The sequence below is a fragment of the Rhinatrema bivittatum genome, chromosome 15 (assembly GCF_901001135.1).
Source record: "Rhinatrema bivittatum chromosome 15, aRhiBiv1.1, whole genome shotgun sequence".
Lineage (NCBI taxonomy): Eukaryota > Metazoa > Chordata > Amphibia > Gymnophiona > Rhinatrematidae > Rhinatrema > Rhinatrema bivittatum.
Window position 1 is genome coordinate 41,480,244 of NC_042629.1, and position 19,087 is coordinate 41,499,330.

Below are 19,087 nucleotides of genomic sequence, written 5' to 3' on the forward strand. Positions count from 1 at the left end.
GCAGAGGCAGAAATTGCCCCCTTTTGCACACACACACATCATCTTCACCTCTCCCCTCTGCCCAGACCATGGCAGCAACAGAAGGAAGTTAGCAAAGATCTGTGAGCAGGCACAAGCTTACAGCAGCCCTGCCTTTTCTAACAGTGCTTACTGTTCCAATGCAAGCCCATGCGGTGGCGGGAGGACGACACTGCAGGGTCTGTGAGCGCATATCTGATAATAGGCCCCATTCTATTTATTTATATCTACATTTTTGTATTCCACACTTCCATCATTGCGTCCAGCATGGATTACATACAATACATTCATAATAATTTCACAAACAAAATAAATACAACATCTTTTAAACAATAAAATGAGTAAAAAAAAAAAACTATTTAAGCACCTTCCTAAAATAGTGGATCTTTACCATCTTATGAAATTATTTCAGATTGCTCTGAGATCTTATTTCAACGGGGAGATCATTCCATAAATAAGGGCCAATTGAGAAAATAGCTTATTTTCAGGAGGACTGTAAACTATATAACTTCACGTCTGGTGCATATAATAAATGTGACTCAAATCTCGAGACGGAACATACCAGTTTAAGCAACAAGCCAGCATACACCCTATCTCTCTGCACATAAGAGTTTGTGTAAAATAACCACAATCCGAAACGGATTCTATCCATTACTGCCATGTGCCGGAGCAGAGGAGAGGAGGGGAAGAGATGGGGAGGGGTACGGCACATCTTGATCTCTGCCAGCATGCTTCAAGCTTTGTAATGGCACAGGAAATATGATTGGTATATGCCTGAAACTTTGGAGTTGTCACCCTGTGATTGCTGTTGATTAGCAGGGTAGGCAGGGGGAATATGTATTATCTTTCCCTTTACTTCCCATCCAACTAATTAACGCTCAGTTACACTCTCTCTTTGCTTTCCCTCTTCAGGACTGACCCCAGCAGTCTCCCCCATCCTCTGACTCCAGTGTTCTTCCTCTCCTACCCCCCCCCCCCCCTGTAAATCCCTGGCTTGTGCTCTGGGTTGTCTCCTTTCTCCTATCCCATTCTGCCCTTGCCTGAATCCCAAGCCCTGGGATCACAGACAGCTGCAGGTTGAGCTGTGTCTGGCTCCAGTCCCCCTCTCCCCCCCCCCCCAAAATTCAATCCACATGCTGCCTTTTGGCAAATGGAGGGGAGGAAGTGAAACTGGAGGAGACCCATCAGAGCAGAAAACATTTGCCTTGTGTTGCACGCTGCCTGAAAGGAGGGGCTGGAGCAGTAAAACATTAATAGTGAGTTCCCAGGTATGCGGGAGAAGTGGAGACAACTTACCTGCCCTAGGCCTAAACCTGGACCCATGAGGAAGAGGCTGCAGTAGTCCAAGTGCCTACTGTTCAAAATCTCCACCTTTCATAAAAGAACCTGTGTGGTGCTCAAAACATTGCATATCATCATCTTTGGGTAATACTTAGGATGGTGCAATAAAACCATCACAGATTTCAAAGAGTCCAGTTTCCTCCAGGACCAATGCGTCTTCTACAGCTCCGCACTGCTTTAAATCTCCATTACCCTTATCTTCACAGTTAGGAAGTTCCCCCTGACAGATCTCTCCCCCCCACCCCCTGCAATTTAATTCACACTATATATTGGAACATCTGGAACATCTTAAGAAAGACTTTGGTGGAGAATCACCCAATAAAATACCTAGCAGGGAAAGAACATTTGAGAAGAAGAAAATGGAATTTAAAAAAAAGACTTTTAGAGCTTTGGAGTTGTGCGAGAGCTGAGAAATTGGAAAGAGAAGGTGCTGGAGAGTGAATTTACAAAGCAATGTGAGAGCTGTAATTACAGAGGATGTTGCTGTTACTGGGTGCTGGGACACTGCGAGGTTTCAAGTACATTAGAAGAGCCATGGGGGAAAGGACTCCTGGTACTGAAAATAAGAGCGAGTTGCACATTTGTATTGAGCTACATTTGCAGGATAGCGAGGATGCGGATGACCAGAACAGCAGAGATTCTCTTGCATAGAAATTAACAGTCTCCTGGCTTCAACTGACCTTGCATGAATCCAGTTACCTTTTCAATGAGATCTTGTCAGTCTCAAGTTCTTTTGAGGCAGACTGTACCGCTTTCGCCATCAAAGCTGCAATTAACAATATAGATTTGAGAATATGGTGAAAGACAGTGAGGGGCACCTACCTGACCCAGATCAACCTTGACATGCTGACCCAGTTCAGTTTTTGCCCCATTCCATCTATGGACACATAATTCCTATTTTTCTATGCAAAAACAACAAAAAACAGGCCAGTAAGCCCAAAAATGGAATGGAACAAAAACAAAACTGTGCTGGCCTTTCAGAGTTGTCTTGGGTCCCAGGGTAACTTTACGTGCAGCAATATTGTATCTAATGATAGCAAGCTGGTCAGGGTATCGCAAAATTTCTCAGCTACCAGAGGTGGCTTTTGGCTCCCATTAGAAGGGACATGTGAAGCTCTCTGGCAGCACATGAAGATCTGTTTTATGCCCTCTAGCTTGTGTCTGCTGTGGCCATAACAGACATTGAATGCAGAGTAACAATGCTGCAATTACATAGCTGTGTTTTCAAATTGAATTCACAATTATTTTTACTGACATTAGAATTGGTCTCCATGTCATCTACCTCAGAGGGACGAAACACTGAATGTATCATGCTGGGTTTGAACCTATGAAATTTGGATTTACATTTGCAAGACATGAATTGTTTTCTTTGACTGTCAAGTATAATGACCTTCCTTCTTCAAAGACCTGAGTCTAAATCAGGGCTATTCACTTTTAGCCCTTGAGGCCTACAATCTGAATTTTAGCATATCCATAATGAATAGTCATCAGTTGTATTTGCATACATTAATCTAAAAATTTGCATATTTACCACAAACCATTCTGGTGTAAAAGCAAACTATAGAAATCAATCAAGAAAGGATGTGTTCCCCAGTGCTAAATACAATTTTTCTCTCTATTTGTAAAGTTAAGGAAGAGGGAATTAAATATGGACAAGTGGAGACACATGCACGAGCAATGAAAAATCAAAGGGGTGTGTGTGTATGTGCCTGTATATGTATGCATGTGTGCCTGTGTGAGGATTTAGGTGGGACTGCTGTATTTATGGGAAGCCGATAGAGGCAGCAGAATGTTGGAGAGAGTTCCAATTGCAAATATCCCCTCTTCCTACAGCTTGGCCCAGAGCAAGACAGGTAAACAGGGACAAAACTGATGCAGTATCCCCATTTGCTCAGTTACCACAAACAATTCTGCTGCAAATTCATATGTCAGAAAGACAAATTAAAGAGGATGACAAAACACATACAGTGATAAATCTCAGGGGTGTGTGAGAGAGTGTGTGTGTGAGAGAGAGAGAGAGAGAGAGAGAGAGAGTGTGTGTGTGTGAGTGAGAGAGTGAGAGAAAATGTGTGTGCGTGTGTCTGAAAACATATTTGTGAGAAATTGTGAGTATGTGTGTGAGAGAGTGTAAAGGGCTTCTGGAGAGGAGCCATGTCTGTATGGAGGATTGTGGGCATGGAGTAGATGCCTCTTGTAGTAAAGCAATGGTTTGTTTGGGGGGGTTTTTTTTGTTTGTTTTTTTTAAGGAGGGCTGAGTGTCAGAAAATACTGACCTGATGTTTCTATTTTTAAATTTGTCCAACATATTCACATTTTCTTCCATCAAACCAAATGTGATGACTTTTTGTCCTTTCTTTAAAGTTATTTTGCTACTGCATGGATGGACAGACACAGAGCCCTTTTATATAGCAAATGTTGCTTACCTGATGTAACAGGTGTTCTCACAGGACAGCAGGATGTTAGTCCTCACAAATGGGTGACATCGAGGATGGAGCCCACCACGGAAAACTTCTGTCAAAGTTTAAACAGAACTTTGACTGGCCCCTACTGGGCATGCCCAGCAAGGCACTGACCCTGCAGCCAGCAGGGGTCTCCCTTCAGTCTGATTTTCAAAGCTACAGGCAGTGCCTAGAAAGTAAAAACAAAACGAACCCAACACCGCGGGGTGGCGGGCGGGTTTCGTGAGGACTAACATCCTGCTGTCCTGTGAGAACACCTGTTACATCAGGTAAGCAACATTTGCTTTCTCACAGGACAAGCAGGATGGTTGTCCTCACAAATGGGTGAGTACCGAGCTGAGGATGTCCTGACTTGCACCAAATGCACCCAACGACGTGCAACAGGCAGTACAAGTGGGGTGGAATTTGGGAAAGGGCATCCGCACCCTACCGGGAAGGTGGAAGGGTGTTGGTACATCAGGTTGGAAAAAGGTTACGCAAGACAGATTGGCCGAAGATGGAGTCCTGTCTTCCAGCTTTGTCCAAACAATAGTGGGCTGCAAAGGTATGGAGAGAACTCCAGGTTGCAGCCCTGCAGATGTCAGGAAGCGGCACCGATCGAAGGTGTGCCACTGACGTAGCCATGGCCCTCACAGAGTGTGCTTTGACACGGTCTTGGAAAGGAATGCCAGCCTGCTCATAGCAGAAAGAAATGCAGTCCGCCAACCAGGAGGAAAGAGCCTGCTTACCCACAGGTTGTCCTAACTTGTTAGGATGGAAAGAGACGAATAATTGAGTGCTCTTCCTGTGAGAAACTGTACGGTCTAGGTAAAAGGCTAGAGCTCGTTTACAGTCTAGGGTATGCAGGGTCTGTTCTCCAGAGTTGGAGTGGGGCCTGGGAAAAAAGATAGGTAGTATGATGGATTGATTGATATGAAACTCAGAAACTACCTTAGGTAAAAATTTAGGGTGAGTGCGGAGTACCGCCCGGTCCTGCAGGAGTTTAGTGTAAGGCGGATAGGTAACTAGGGCCTGTAATTCACTAACCCTGCGAGCTGAAGTGATAGCCAAAAGGAATAACACTTTCCATGTGAGATACTTTAACTCACAGGAGTGCAGAGGTTCGAAAGGAGGTTTCATTAGACGACCAAGAACCAGATTAAGGTCCCAGGATGGGGCCGGAGGCCGTAAGGGTGGCTTCAGATGGAGCAAGCCTTTAAGAAAACGTGTTACTAGGGGTTGTACTGAAATAGGGACACCCTGTACACCTTTATGGAAGGCGGCTACCGCACTGACATGCATCCTAATGGAAGAGGTTTTAAGACCTGATTCAGAGAGATGCCATAAATAGTCCAAGAATTTGGAAATTGGACAGGAAAGGGGATCAAGGGACTGAGAAGTGCACCATGATGTGTACCTTTTCCATTTGTATGAGTAAGACTTTCTTGTGGAAGGCTTTCGTGAAGCTATCAGGACTCGAGAAACGGAATCTGAAAGGTTGAAAGGCTGAAGGACTAACCTTTCAACATCCATGCCGTCAGGGACAAGGCTTGGAGGTTGGGATGGAGGAGGCATCCGTCGTTTTGAGTGAGCAGATGCGGGTCCTTTCCCAGAGGAATGTGCCTGCGGATGGAGAGATCCTGGAGTATTGGAAACCATACTTGGCGTGGCCAGTAAGGTGCTATCAGGATCATGGTTCCTCCGTCCTGGCGTAGCTTCACGAGAGTCTTTGACACAAGAGGAAGTGGAGGGAATGCATAGAGCAGACCGGTTGTCCACTTGAGGGAGAATGCATCCCTCGGCCGAGAGTTCTGGCTCCGAATGAGAGAGCAGTAATCGTCCACTTTGTGGTTCTGAGGGGACGCAAAGAGGTCTATGCGGGGAGAACCCCACTTGTGAAACAGAGAGGTCGCTACCAGAGGATCGAGTGACCACTCGTGCGGTCGGAAGACACGGCTCAGCCGGTCTGCCAATACATTGTCTACTCCCGGCAGGTAAGTGGCCCTGAGGTACATAGAGTGGGAGAGGGCTTCCGCCCAGATCTGCGCAGCTTCCTGACACAGAAGGAAGGAGCCTGTGCCTCCCTGCTTGTTTATGTACCACATGGCCACTTGGTTGTCCGTCTGGATTAAGATTATCTGATGAAAGAGATGATCTTTGAAAGTGCGGAGCGCATAGCGGATTGCTCGAAGTTCCAGGAAATTGATCTGGTGTTCGGCTTCCTCGTTGGACCATAACCCTTGGGTTTGAAAATTGTCCACATGGGCCCCCCAACCGATGTGGGAAGCGTCGGTGGTTAGGATAACTTGCGGATCCGGTGGAAGAAAGGGTAAGCCCTGAAGGAGGTTGACCTGAGTCGTCCACCAAGTTAAGGATAGGCGTAGCGCTTGTGTGACTGTGATTATGGAGGACAGAGGCTGAAAAGCTTGAATCCATTGTTGTCGTAGAGTCCATTGTGTTACCCTCATGGCTAGTCTGGTCATGGGAGTGACTTGAACCGAGGATGCCATGTGTCCTAGGAGAACTAGGAATTGGCGAGCTGTGGCAGTGTCTTGAGACTGGAGCTGGTGAGCTAGGGACATGAGAGTTTGGACCCGTTGTAGCGGAAGGTAGGCCTTTGCCTGTAAGGTGTCCAAGTCTGCCCCAATGAAAGATAAGGTTTGAGATGGGACGAAGCAAGATTTCTCGTAATTGACAAGAAACCCTAAGGAAAGGAGTGTGTTGATTGTCAATTGTAGGGAGGACCGGGCAATCTGAGGGGTGGAGGCCCTGATCAGCCAGTCGTCCAGATAGGGGTATACGTGGACACCTTCCTTCCTGAGGAATGCTGCTACAACTACGAGGCATTTGGTGAAGACCCGTGGAGCAGATGCCAGACCGAAAGGCAGTACTCGGTATTGATAATGGTCGCGGCCTACGAGAAACCGCAGATATTTGCGATGGGATTGTGTTATCGCAATATGGGTATAAGCTTCCTTGAGGTCGAGGGAGCATAGCCAATCCCCTTTCTGCAGCAGAGGGAGTAACGTGCCCAGGGTTACCATCTTGAATTTTTCTTTTTGAAGGTACTTGTTGAGGGCTCGAAGGTCTAAAATTGGACGTAGCCCTCCTGATTTCTTTGGAATTAGGAAGTATCTGGAATAGAATCCCTTGCCTCGTTGAGAGGGAGGAACGAGTTCTATAGCATTTGATTGCAGAAGAAGAGATACTTCCTGTTGTAATTGAGCCAAATGGCTGGATAGACTCCACGCTTGAAGCGGCGGGGAGTCTGCCGGAAGAGTTATGAAATTGAGGTGGTAACCCTGTGCGATAATCGCCAGCACCCACTGGTCTGAGGTAATCCGTATCCAATGCTGTAGAAAGTGGCACAGACGACCCCCTACAGGGATGTGGGGGAGTGGGATATGGCATGTGCTCCGAGTCGGGAAGTCAAAGGCCTGCCGCAGGCCCGGGGGGTGGGGCTACAGCAGGTCTTTGTTTCCGAGGTTGGCGTGGCTGAGGTCTGGTGGAGGATCGAGCCGGACGAGGCCTAGTCGACGGAGGGTAATAACGACGTGGCCGAAAGAATGACTTTTTGGAGTCCTTCTTAGGTGGTGGTTTGGAGGATACCTCAGATGGAACAGACGAAAGTTGTTTCAACGTCTCGTGGTGATCCTTCAATTCCGCCACAATTTGTTGAATCTGTTCTCCGAACAGATTATCCCCTAAGCAGGGTAAATCGGCTAGACGATCCTGAACCTCTGGGCGAAGGTTGGATGATTTTAACCAAGCCCAACGTCTGGCTGAGATGGCAGTAGCTGAGACTTTCGTGGAAGCATCGAAGATATCGTAGGCCGTTCGGATCTCGTGCTTCCCAGCTTCAAATCCTTTGTGAAGGAGGGCTTGAAGCTGTGGCTGGTATTGGTCCGGTAAGGTGTCAGCGTAGTCCTGCATTTGTTTAAGGATAGCTCTGTTGTACTGAGTCATATAAAGTTGGTATGAAGCTATACGAGATATCAACATAGCCCCATGATACACTTTCCTTCCCACACTATCAAGAAATTGGTTGTCCTTGATAGGGGGAGTGGAAGAGTGTGGCTTTAAACGCTTGGCTTTCTTTTGCGCAGACTCAACTACAACAGAGCGATGATCCAGTTGAGACTTCTGAAATCCTGGTGCTGACTGAACGAGGTAGGTTGAGTCAGCTTTTTTATTGACTGGTGACACAGATGAAGGTGATTCCCAGTTTTTCTTTAAAAGATCCAGAAATACTTGGTGAATGGGGATGGAAGCGATGATCTTGGGGGCATCCAGAAATTGGAGCAGCTCCATCATTTGGTGCCTGTCATCGGTCTCAGATTGCAGCTGAAAAGGCACAACTTCTGACATCTCCTTTACAAAATTTATAAAGGAGAGATCTTCAGGAGGAGATCGTTTTCTACTCTCTGTAGGAGATGGTGGGGATGGTAAATCTGTATCTGAAGATGAATCATCACCCCAGGTATCATAAGGATCATGTAAGGTTTGCTGTCCTGAAGGACCTGGTAGAGGATCCAAAGGCATCGATGGAACCGGTGCTGCAAGCGGAACAGTGAACGGCATCGAGGGCTTCGGGGCCACCGATGGAATCGGTGCCGATCTTGGAATCGATGGAGCCGAAGGATAAATCGGTGGAAAGGTATGTGAAGGCACCGATGGAACGACACCGGACGGAGGAATCCGGAACGGTGTTTCTCCTGTCGATGAATGTCCTTCCGGAGATGATGGTGTAGTCGGTGCTAATGAAATCACCGATGGAAGGGCGCGCATAAGTGCCTCCATACGATTTAGTATCGGTGCCAACGCTTCCACTATAGGCTCGGTGGTCGGTTCCATCCTCGGTGGCAGAGTCGGTGCTGAGGTCGGTGCCTGAGGCGGTGCCGGAATCGGTGCCGGAGGCGGTGCCGGTGGAGGCTGGAATCTTCGCATCGCATTCTCGATGGCCTCCTGGACCAGCCGGTCCAGTTCTGCCCGGAGACCAGGGGTAAGCATACCCGGCTCGACGGGAGAGGGAGGCTGAGGCAGGGCCGGAGGGACCACCGTAACCGGTGGGATCACGGCCCCCGCACCCCGGGAGGGTGAGGGTTTCCTCGGTGCCTGCGAACGAGACGTGGACGGTGCCAGGTCCGACCGAGGCTTTTTCTTCGGTGGCTCGGCCTGTTCAGAGGTCGATGGTTGCGGATCCTCGACGGGCCGAGACTTGTGCCGTCGATGGCGATGCTTATCCTTCCGATCTCCTCGGTCATCCGGGGAGGGGACAGGAGTCGACGGCCGAGAAGTCATCGATGGTGGACGGTCACCGGCGGGTTGGCGATGGTGGTGCAACTTCGACGGTGCCGGTTCCGATGACGTCGATGCTATCGATGGCGTTGGGGTGGGTGCATGGAAGAGGAGCCCCATCTTCTCCATCCTGGCCTTGCGACCCTTAGGTGTCATTAAGGCACATTTGGTGCAAGTCAGGACATCATGCTCACTACCCAAACATAAAACACAAACCCTATGGGGGTCAGTGATGGACATAGTCCGGGTACAATCCGGACATCGACGGAACCCCGTCGCCATGGCTTAAGGCCAAATTTAGGCGCGGGCTCAGTAAGTTCCCACAGGCCTCAAGGGCCAAAATCGACGGCCGCCGATTAAAAAAGGGAAAAAACTTACCGGTTTCCGCGAAAGTGACAAAAATTTGTCGAAGGGAGACCCCTGAGGGGCAAATTTTCTTCGGATAGAAAAATACCGAATTCCTGTCAGGAACGTGGTTAGAGAGCTCCTTTCACCGCGTGGCAACTGCTGCGCGGAAAAAAGAAGACTGAAGGGAGACCCCTGCTGGCTGCAGGGTCAGTGCCTTGCTGGGCATGCCCAGTAGGGGCCAGTCAAAGTTCTGTTTAAACTTTGACAGAAGTTTTCCGTGGTGGGCTCCATCCTCGATGTCACCCATTTGTGAGGACAACCATCCTGCTTGTCCTGTGAGAAAATTCTTTTCAAATTCTCATATGTTGGGAAACAAGCCGATGCAATACCATACATTCAGACTAGCGCACAGGTTAACCCACAACTGGACATGTGCTTTAGATGTGCGTCCATAACCCCTGATGCAATAAGGTGATCAGCACATCCAAACCAGGGCATAGCTAATAGTGCTAATCACATGCAAATGCCATGTTGATGAGGCTATTAGCTAGTACCCACTTATGTAAAAAATAAGTGTGCGCTCGACTCTCACATTTTAAACTTCAAAACTTAATGCCAGACCCAGAGCTGGTGTTAAGTCTTGAGGAGCACCAAATGTTTATCAGAAAAGCAGAAAATACTGCTTTTCTTTGGTTCTTCAGGCTTAATATTGTGGCGATATTAAGTCAGAGGAACCACAGAAATAAGCAGTGTGAAAAAAAAATTTTTTTTAAATGTCTCAACAGCAGTCATTTTAAGGAAACGGACGCTCAATTTTATAAGCATCTGTTTTCCTAACCCGCGTACAGCCACTTCTCCTGGGTGTCTGATGCAGAGTAGGTGTTAGGGATGTACATTATCCCCTAGCACCTCCTTTTTAACACAGCATCTCAGACTACTGCATTATGCACCTGGAAGAGCTGGATGGGCACGCATTAGGAAAGCAGGCGCTCGAACATGAGCGCCCATTTTTCCAGTGCAGATATTGCATCGGCCTGAAAAGTTGGCCATTGTGTTTATACTACAAACTTCTAATTTAGCATGCCACAGTTTTCACCACTGGTACATCACAATGATTTCATGGTTGTTTACACAACTCACATTCAGCTGAAACCCAAAATGCTGTGTGAAAGCTTTTGAGCTTTTATGAGTTGTTCAGAGTTTCGCGAAGCCCCATGGCGTTTTTGGCCCTAAGAAGAGATCACTGCAGCTGTAAACAGAGGGGCTGGCCTGAGAAGTCTGCCCACACAATAGAGAACTCTGCTGCTCAGTCTCCAGTGCTGAAGTATGAATTCCCAGCCGTTTCAGTCCAACCAGGCTTCCTCCTCCCATATCTGAATCAATAAACCTGCAGCACTTTACAAAAAAAAACAAAAAACCCCCAAAAAATATGCCAAGATCTGAAAACTTAACCTGACCCATTACTCTTTAACTCATCCACTATCTAGCAAAAATCAGCAATCCCTAAGCAGATCCATCAGTATGTAATCCATCACTTCTTTATCAAGCCAATCTCTCATTTTTAAGCACTAAAACTTAAAAAAGATGTACTTCAGAAAACTAGACAAGGTCTCCTTCTTCCAAACATACACCATGACCAGTTTTTGTACTGCTTTTTCTTGCTCTCTCAGGCTGCGTATGCCTGGCTTGATTCTCTGGCTCTTGATTTTTAATAGCATTCTTCTGCTGGAAATGTGAAGAGGAGGAAGAACTGAGAAATGATGAAACACCGAGAGTTACTGCAATTTACTTTACTTATTCCCCTAAAGAACTGTTGCAAATCGATGTTTTCTTCAAGGCTGTAGCTATTGCCTCAGAGCTTAGGGAGAAGATAAATAACCAGGCTTTTTTTTCACACTGGGAACAGTTTGTAGAAGATTTTAAAGCAATATTGCTGTTGTTTTTTGTACACAAAACATTTAAAATATACTAAATCATTAGGATATACCTTTTATTTCAGCTCCTTCTTGAATAGATATTCATATTTAAACTATTTGAAAGTTTCTGCTTCATGACTCTCACCAATCATAGTTGAGAGGCAGTTCTGACAAAATAAGGCAGGAAGCAACGCCTTTTGAAACAAGTATGAACATAGGTAATATGGTACTCATGAAATGTTGATATGTAGACACCACCACTGTGGACTGAAAATCCAAAATGGCTACTAATTCCAACATGGCTACCTACGCAGCTTCCATTCTGGTTTTTTTTTTCCCAGCTATACAGATGTCTTCGCTAAAGACAATGATCTTTTTAAAAATGGTCTTGTAATGAAATTTTCTTTCAAACAAGTCCCACAACATCTTTAGACGTTAATCTGTTCCAATGTTTATGGTTCCCTGAATCCTAAATCACACTTCAGACTGCATAGCACAAAATGTATATTTTCAACTCTGTGCCCTTTCACATTGCTGATGTACCATTTTGTGCGTTTAGTATGAGCATCGATCAATGTTTAGAGGTCATGCATGCTTTGGTTTTGGACTTTACACACTGAACACGGCTCGTTTTATAGAAGAGTGCTGAAAGCCACATCTGTTATGTGTGATAGCCTGTAAAACAGATCATCATACTGTAAGAAAACATAAAAATAATGTTGATCAATCTCAAGTTATGTCATAATGCTATCAACTGAACGCAGTGAAAAACTATACATCAATAACATCAATTTTGAATACAACCAAAACAATTAAATGTGTGTTCAATAAGAGTTATATTTCATGTATATTTCAACACTGCAGTCAATCAAGTAGCCCCATGAATAGTTATATAAGCAAAACAACAGTTACAGAACACATGATGTCTTGTTTTGGCATGGCCCCTAACAAGCTTTCCATATCAGTGAGCATCCTGAAGCTACAAACATTACTCTGACAACCGTTTTTTCATTTCCAAGAAATTAATTCCCAAACAGCATGCAACAGCTTTAAAAGAAATTACCACTTCACCATGAATGACCATCACCAAATTTCTAGGAGTGGGTAGTCAATATGATATAATGTAGCTTATCCCCCCATATGTGGCCACCTGTGGTAACTCATTCCATATTTTCCACATTGTGGCTTTTCCAAAACTGGCAAAGAAAGAAGTCCTATCACACTCAGCCTGATGCTAGAAGCCATTTTTAAAAACTAAATCACTGGCTAAATAGACAGACATGGCTTAATGGGGAAGAGTCAACATAGTTCTAGCAAAGGTAAGTCTTATCTTATCAATTTTTTAAGTTTATGAAGGTGTAAATAAACATGAAGATAAAGGTGAGCCGATTGATATAGTGTATTTAGATTTTTTGGAGGTATTTGACAATGTCTCCTATGAAAGTCTCCTCAGGAAATTAAAAAGGTCATGGGATAGGATGCAGTGCCCTATTGTAGATAGTAACTGGTTAAGGAAACAAAGAGTAAGACTAAATGGTCAGTTTTCAAAATGGAGCAAGGTCATAGGGATCAATACTAGGACCTGGGCTGTTAAATTCATAAATGAACTTAAAATGGAACAATGAGTGAGGATATAAGATTTGCAGATGACACAAAATTATTCACAGTTTAAAAAAAAAAAAAAAAAAAAAAAAGCAGATTGCAAGGAACTGCAGAAGTACCTTTGAAACAGCAGACTGGAAATCTGACTGGTAGATTACATTTAATGTGGGAAAGAGCAAAGTGATGCACATAGGGAAAACAATCCCAACTATAAGTACATGATGCAGGGTTCTGTACTGGGAATCATTACCAAGGAAAAGGACCTTGGTGTCATCGTGGGCAATCCATTGAAATCCTCAGATCAGTGTGCGGTAGCAGTCAAAAAAAAAAATAGAATATTAAGAATGATGTGAAAAGGAATGGAGAATACAACAGAAAAAATCCATTGCCTCTGTATCGATTATAGTGCAACCACATATTTATTTTATTTTTATTTCACAACTTTTTTATACAGACATTCGTGCAGTTCTGGTCACTCCCATCTCAAAACGCATATAGCGGAACTAGAAAAGATGCAGAAGGAGGCAACAAAATGATAAAGATGGAACGGCCCCCCTATGATGAGAGGCTATGCAGGTTATAGTCCTTCAATTTGAAAAAAAAAAAAGACAGCCGAGCGGAGGACATGACAGAAGTTCATGAGGGGAGTGAAACCCTTTCACTCGCCATGAAACTAACAATCAATAGATTTAAAAAAAATCGTAGAAAGTACTTTTTCACTCAGTGCACAATCAAGCTGTGGAATCTGTTGCCAGAGGATGTGGTCAAAGCAGCTAGCATAGCGGGGTTTAAGAAAGGTTAGGACAAATTACTGGAGGAGAAGTCCATCAACATCATTAGCCAGGTAGACTGAAGGAAGCGTTTGCTATCCCTGGGGATGAGTAACAAGAAATAGATCATCTTTTTGGTATCTATGGAGTACTTATGAGCTGGACTGGCCACTGTTAGAGACAGGATGCTGGATTTGATGGACATTGATGTGACCAGGCATTGCATTTCTTATGCTCTTACATAATCCTCTGAGAGCTCTTGACTTCTCTTCACCGAGTTTCATTCTGTTCCAAAGAGTTCTCCACTGATAATTACATGTGTCCACCAGATCTCCCACTGTCTTTCCTCCAGGAACAAGTCCCCATGGCAATGAACCAGTACTAATAAATGGAATGCATGAAGCCTCCATTGTAGCATTTGGGAGGAATAGTGAGGGATATGACTGGGACTCTGATGCATTTTATAAGACCAGAGACAAAAGCGAGACACTCCAGTATGAGACTTTATTGATGTGTAAGAGGGTCCGTGAAATGAAGAATAGGCGAGATGTCACAACATAACCAGCTAGAGGATGCAGGTGCTGTGATCAGAATGTGTCAAACGCATGATGTAAGGAATACGTATAAGGTCTGTAAATGAGGCCGCTACAGCCCAAGAGGCCAGATAGCTGGGGATGATAAAGAACAATTCTGTGACACCCGCATGTGAGCCATGTAACGGTTTTGTCCTGTTTGACCTGGGTCAAGTAGGAACTGTCACCCAACTTCCCGCAGGTGCAGTAAGGTTTTGCACACATGAACATCTGTGCCAATAAAAGTCCATATGGTAAGCTAAGTCAGAGCTTTTCAGAAGAAGGAAAAATCTAGGCTGTGGCAGGCTACCAAATATCACTTTGCCAACCTTCAGTTAAGAAATCCTGCTATGCGGTCCCAGGGTACATATCACATGCTGGCTCAGTGAGCCAAAATGCAAAGACAGCATGAAAAAGAAAACATTCATCTGCAAACACGCCTGAGCAGGAAGTCAATGACAGTACATCAGAGAATCAACCACAGGAAATACCCCCAGACCTATGAAGGCATGTAGATTCAGCAAGAAAACACCCAGGGATCTGCTTTAGAAATAATGAAGGATACTGTCTCCTGCACTCAAGCCACCTACAGGAAGAGTTCTTAGAGGCTGGTGGATAATGCAGGAAAAAAAAAGTGGGTATAGAGGTATTTTAATATATCCAGTCAAATGTCATGTAGGATGAAATGGGTATATAGTGCTGTAATGGAGCACTGTATACCTTTATATTTGGAAAGCAGCATGCACGCCAAAACTCTCTCCCTTTCCATTGGTGCCACAACCTTTTCTAAGCCTGAGCCCCAGGGCAGCTTCCTGATTATTTCTGCAGCAGGGGACTGGAAGGTAGCAGAGTGCACTGCACTTAGAAGAATACACCAAAATTATGGAGAATATTTTAATGAGATATTTCCTATTAAAGAGTAGGTGGCTGCGTTGTAGCTCCATCAAAGCTGATAGGTCTGATCAAGGACTGCCCTGGCAATGCTTTCAGATCCTGGCTGTTCCAAACTTTCCCACCCTGAAATCACATCTGCAGAGCACATTTCACTTTAGCTGACATTTTGAGTCAAACAGATGAAGAGATGCTTTGGGAACAACTGTACATCTTGACATGTGCAACGGATCCACAAACCCAGGGCTGACCTTAAGGGAGTGCGGGGCCTGGGGCAAATCAACCGGCACAGGCTTCCCCACCTCCTAAGAATGAACAGCTGAGAGGTTCCCCCTCTAACCTTGAAGAACTGGGCAAGGGGGATCTCCTCCCAGACTGAAGAAGAGGATCCCTTGAGACTGAACAGTCTGCCATTGTGCCTCACCCTCCTGACCCATACCGGACGTCTTCACCATGCGCGGGCCTCTGCAGCAACTGCCCTGCCAGCTGACGAAGAGACATCAGATGCACAGGGCAGGGCCCCCTGCCACAGCACAAGGCCTGGGGCACTCACCCTTCTTGTTCCCCCTCCTCCCAAGGGTGACCCTGCATGAACCCCAGCTCAATCATATACTAGCTATGAGACATGGAGAACAAAGCAGCAGAAAACAACTATAAGTCCCTTCAGGTCTGACCAGTTTCATCCTTGATGACAGCTCCGTGCAGGTTAGGAGCCTGCAGGACAGCAGAAGTGTGCCCTGAGTAAATACTGTGGGACTCAGGTACCAATGAGAAATGAATCATTCGGGAGAAAAACTGCAGGGGCAAGAGGGAGTAAAAAGAAAACAGTGTTCTGCAAATCACAAGTCTGGTATTTTATGGAGGGCATTAAATGTGTGTGGGAGTGATTTGGAGACAGAAGAAGCTTGTCATCACCAGAACCCTAGGCAGCACGTGACCTGGTGCTAAAGTAGATGACTTCTGTAGGAACACGCTTAGAAGAAGATTTTAAAGAATATTCCTAGATGGGAAACCCAGGTTAGATTAAGGAATTCGGCAGGTACAACAAGGGAGCCAGCGTTCACAGGCCTTGGGGCAATGGCAGGCTAGTTAAGAGCATACTAGTGTGGGGCTCTGAAGGGAACTATTATGTGCGCCTCTCAGCCAGGGGAGCATTGACTAGCCACAAACGAAGGGGCACGTGGCGCCATAACCATAGCAAGGGGCCAGTCCTGACTGTGCTAGAAGCCCCAATGGAGCCAGAGGAAACTGCAGTGCCCTCCTCCTGCTTAAATAAAAGTGCTAGGAAGATTAGTGTTCCCAGAACAAGTTACACTGATTCCATAAACAGTCATCTGCCTGGGGGGGGGGGGGGGGGGGGGGGGTACTGAGAGCGAGGTGCTCTTAAGTGGAACGGCATTACGATGAGAATAAGTGAAATCTATGGTCTTGATATACCATAATAAGTTAAGACAGTTTCTGCTGCCTCTAATGTCTTGCTGGTTAATTTGTGCCATCGGGAGGGGGGGGGGGGGGGAGTGTAGAGGTATGGGCCCTATGTGCAATGTACCAGGCACACGTGTGACATGATGGAACTGTCACAGCCTCCTCCAATCCCCCCTCTGCTCTCCATTTTCCGCTTCATTGGATTATGAATGAAAATGCAGTTGGCCCCTTGCCGCTGGCTACTGGCACTTGCCACACTTCTGCGCTTTTCCCCTTGTTTTGCAATTCTGATTTCCAAGCTTTGGAGCTGATGCTGTGAATGCAAGAGGGCTGGGGGGGGGGGGGGGATGGGGAGGAGGGAGGCGGGGGAAGAGGCAGGACAGCAAATCCCCTCAGGCCAACATTTTAAATGCAATCTTTTCTTACTCCTGCCTTTGTGATTATTTTATATTTGGCCACATCCAAACAGAAAGAAAGGTGGAAAGACACAGCACAGGTTACAGCCGAGCCATAAGTGTTTGGGGGCTCCTTCTCGCAATTGTTGCTAAGGCACCTCCCATCCTGACCCACAGCAGCACGGTGAGTCCATCTCTGCCCTTCGCAGCTATCATCTCAATCCTGATTCAATGTAGCATCCCCGGGCCTAACTGCTTCCCCCACTAATGCACACAGGCACAAACACCAGGGTTGCCACCTGGCTCCATGACATAAGGAACAGGCTAATCCAGCCCTGGGTTTTATCCTACCACATCATCCCATTGATTAACCTGGGACAATCAGATCTACAAGTCCCTGTGTGCAATAGGGTAAAAACATGGACTGGATTAGCCTGCTCCTTATGTCATGGAGCCAAGGGGCACCCCTAACACACAGCACACACATACCATCAGTGTTCCACCATCCTGACCTATACTGCCAGTGAGGTTCTTTCAGCTCTGCTAATATAGTAGCATAGGACATGATTTACTAAGCTTTTTTTTTTCCTATAGACACAGAGCATGAAAAAAAAAGAGCCTTAGTAACTAAGGCTCATGTTAACACAATAGAGCAGGAGTGGCCAATTCTGGTCCTTAAGAGGACAAACAGGCCTGGTTTTCAGGATATGTACAACAAGTATGCATGAGATAGATTTGAATGCACCGCCCCACTGTATGCGGATCTCTCTCATGCATATTCATTGTGGATATCATGTAAACCAGTCATGTCTGTGGCTCTTGAAGACTGGAACTGGCCACCCCTACAGTAGATAATGGCAGAAAAAAGACCAGAAAAAGGTTTTGCCTCCCTGCCAACAGATGGAGACAGAGAAGAAAAGCTTTACTGACACTGCTACTTAACCTAGTGTGCCACCTGCAGTCCCTCAGTATGACTTGTAACCAAGCCGAGATGAGAGTAACTAAAGTAGTAACTGAGACCCCCAACCCCCCTCAACGAGCAGGAGGAAGGCAGACCCTAACTCATAACTCTGTGCCTGGAACCACCAGGAACATGAAATAAAACACCACTGAACCCAACAAGCAACTCTGTACCATGATATTCTAACCTTACTATTCTAATAATATAAGCGGACTTTCTTAAATGGGTGGGGCTCTGGACTGATCTGTGGTATTCCAGGAATGAAAATTATCAGGTAAGAACCAATTTTCTTTTCCTGTTCATAGCCCAGATCAGTCCAGACTCTTGGGGTGTACCCAAGTTCCCTTAAACTGGGGACCCAAGAATGTCCCATTTGCAGTTTGTTGAAAGTGTGCAATGAATTCCAAGTAGCCACTTGACAGATTTCCTGTAGCAACAGTGCACTAACCCAGTCAGTCTCTTGGGAAGTTGTAGCCTGTTGGTACCAAATCGGGCTACCTCATGACCTGCAGTGTCACAAGGTCGGGCTTCCACTCTCTCTTCAATATTTGACAACTAAGGATTCTCTGTGCTTAGCCCATGAATTCTATTACTATTAGTATTTTAGCTTTTGCCACCTGCTGCAGGAGGGCATTCCATGCATTCACCACACTTTCTGTGAATAAAAGTTCTAATCCTCCATTTTGTCCTACTTTCCTCTCTCCATTATAATTTCAAAGAGAGGAACCAAATTTGAACATGGAGGGCGGCGGCATCATCTCCTACAGTGAGATCCTCCAGGGAATCCCAGGAACAGGCATAGGAGGGTACTGTCTTCTGAACTGTACTAACACAACATGAAGAGAGCTGGCATGCTCTGAAATCCTGTCTCGGTAAATTAAAGCCTCTGGACTCCTAATAACACATTTCTCGTTCACGGATATTATTGTGGAATTGCTCATATCAAGCTTTTATGATCTCAAAGACAACATTAAGGCTAATAGGACAAGATGGAAAATATTCATCTCGGAGAAAGGCAGAGCACATACTAAATTAGACAAATAAGGTGGTGTGGATGCACAGTGCTCTTGGAGCCTGGGCACCACTGTGGGGATTTATGCGACTATACTGGT

General features: G+C 45.8%; 1 protein-coding gene across 1 annotated transcript in view; it reads right to left on the reverse strand.

Annotated features, from left to right (window-relative positions):
• LSAMP (limbic system associated membrane protein) overlaps positions 1-19,087 on the reverse strand; it is a 1,673,925-nt gene that overhangs the window by 1,386,608 nt on the left and 268,230 nt on the right. The window contains exon 3 of the mRNA XM_029577931.1: positions 2,040-2,125. Within this exon, the coding sequence (XP_029433791.1) occupies positions 2,040-2,046 (7 nt within the window). The 5' untranslated portion in view covers positions 2,047-2,125. The remainder of the gene's footprint in view (positions 1-2,039; positions 2,126-19,087) is intronic.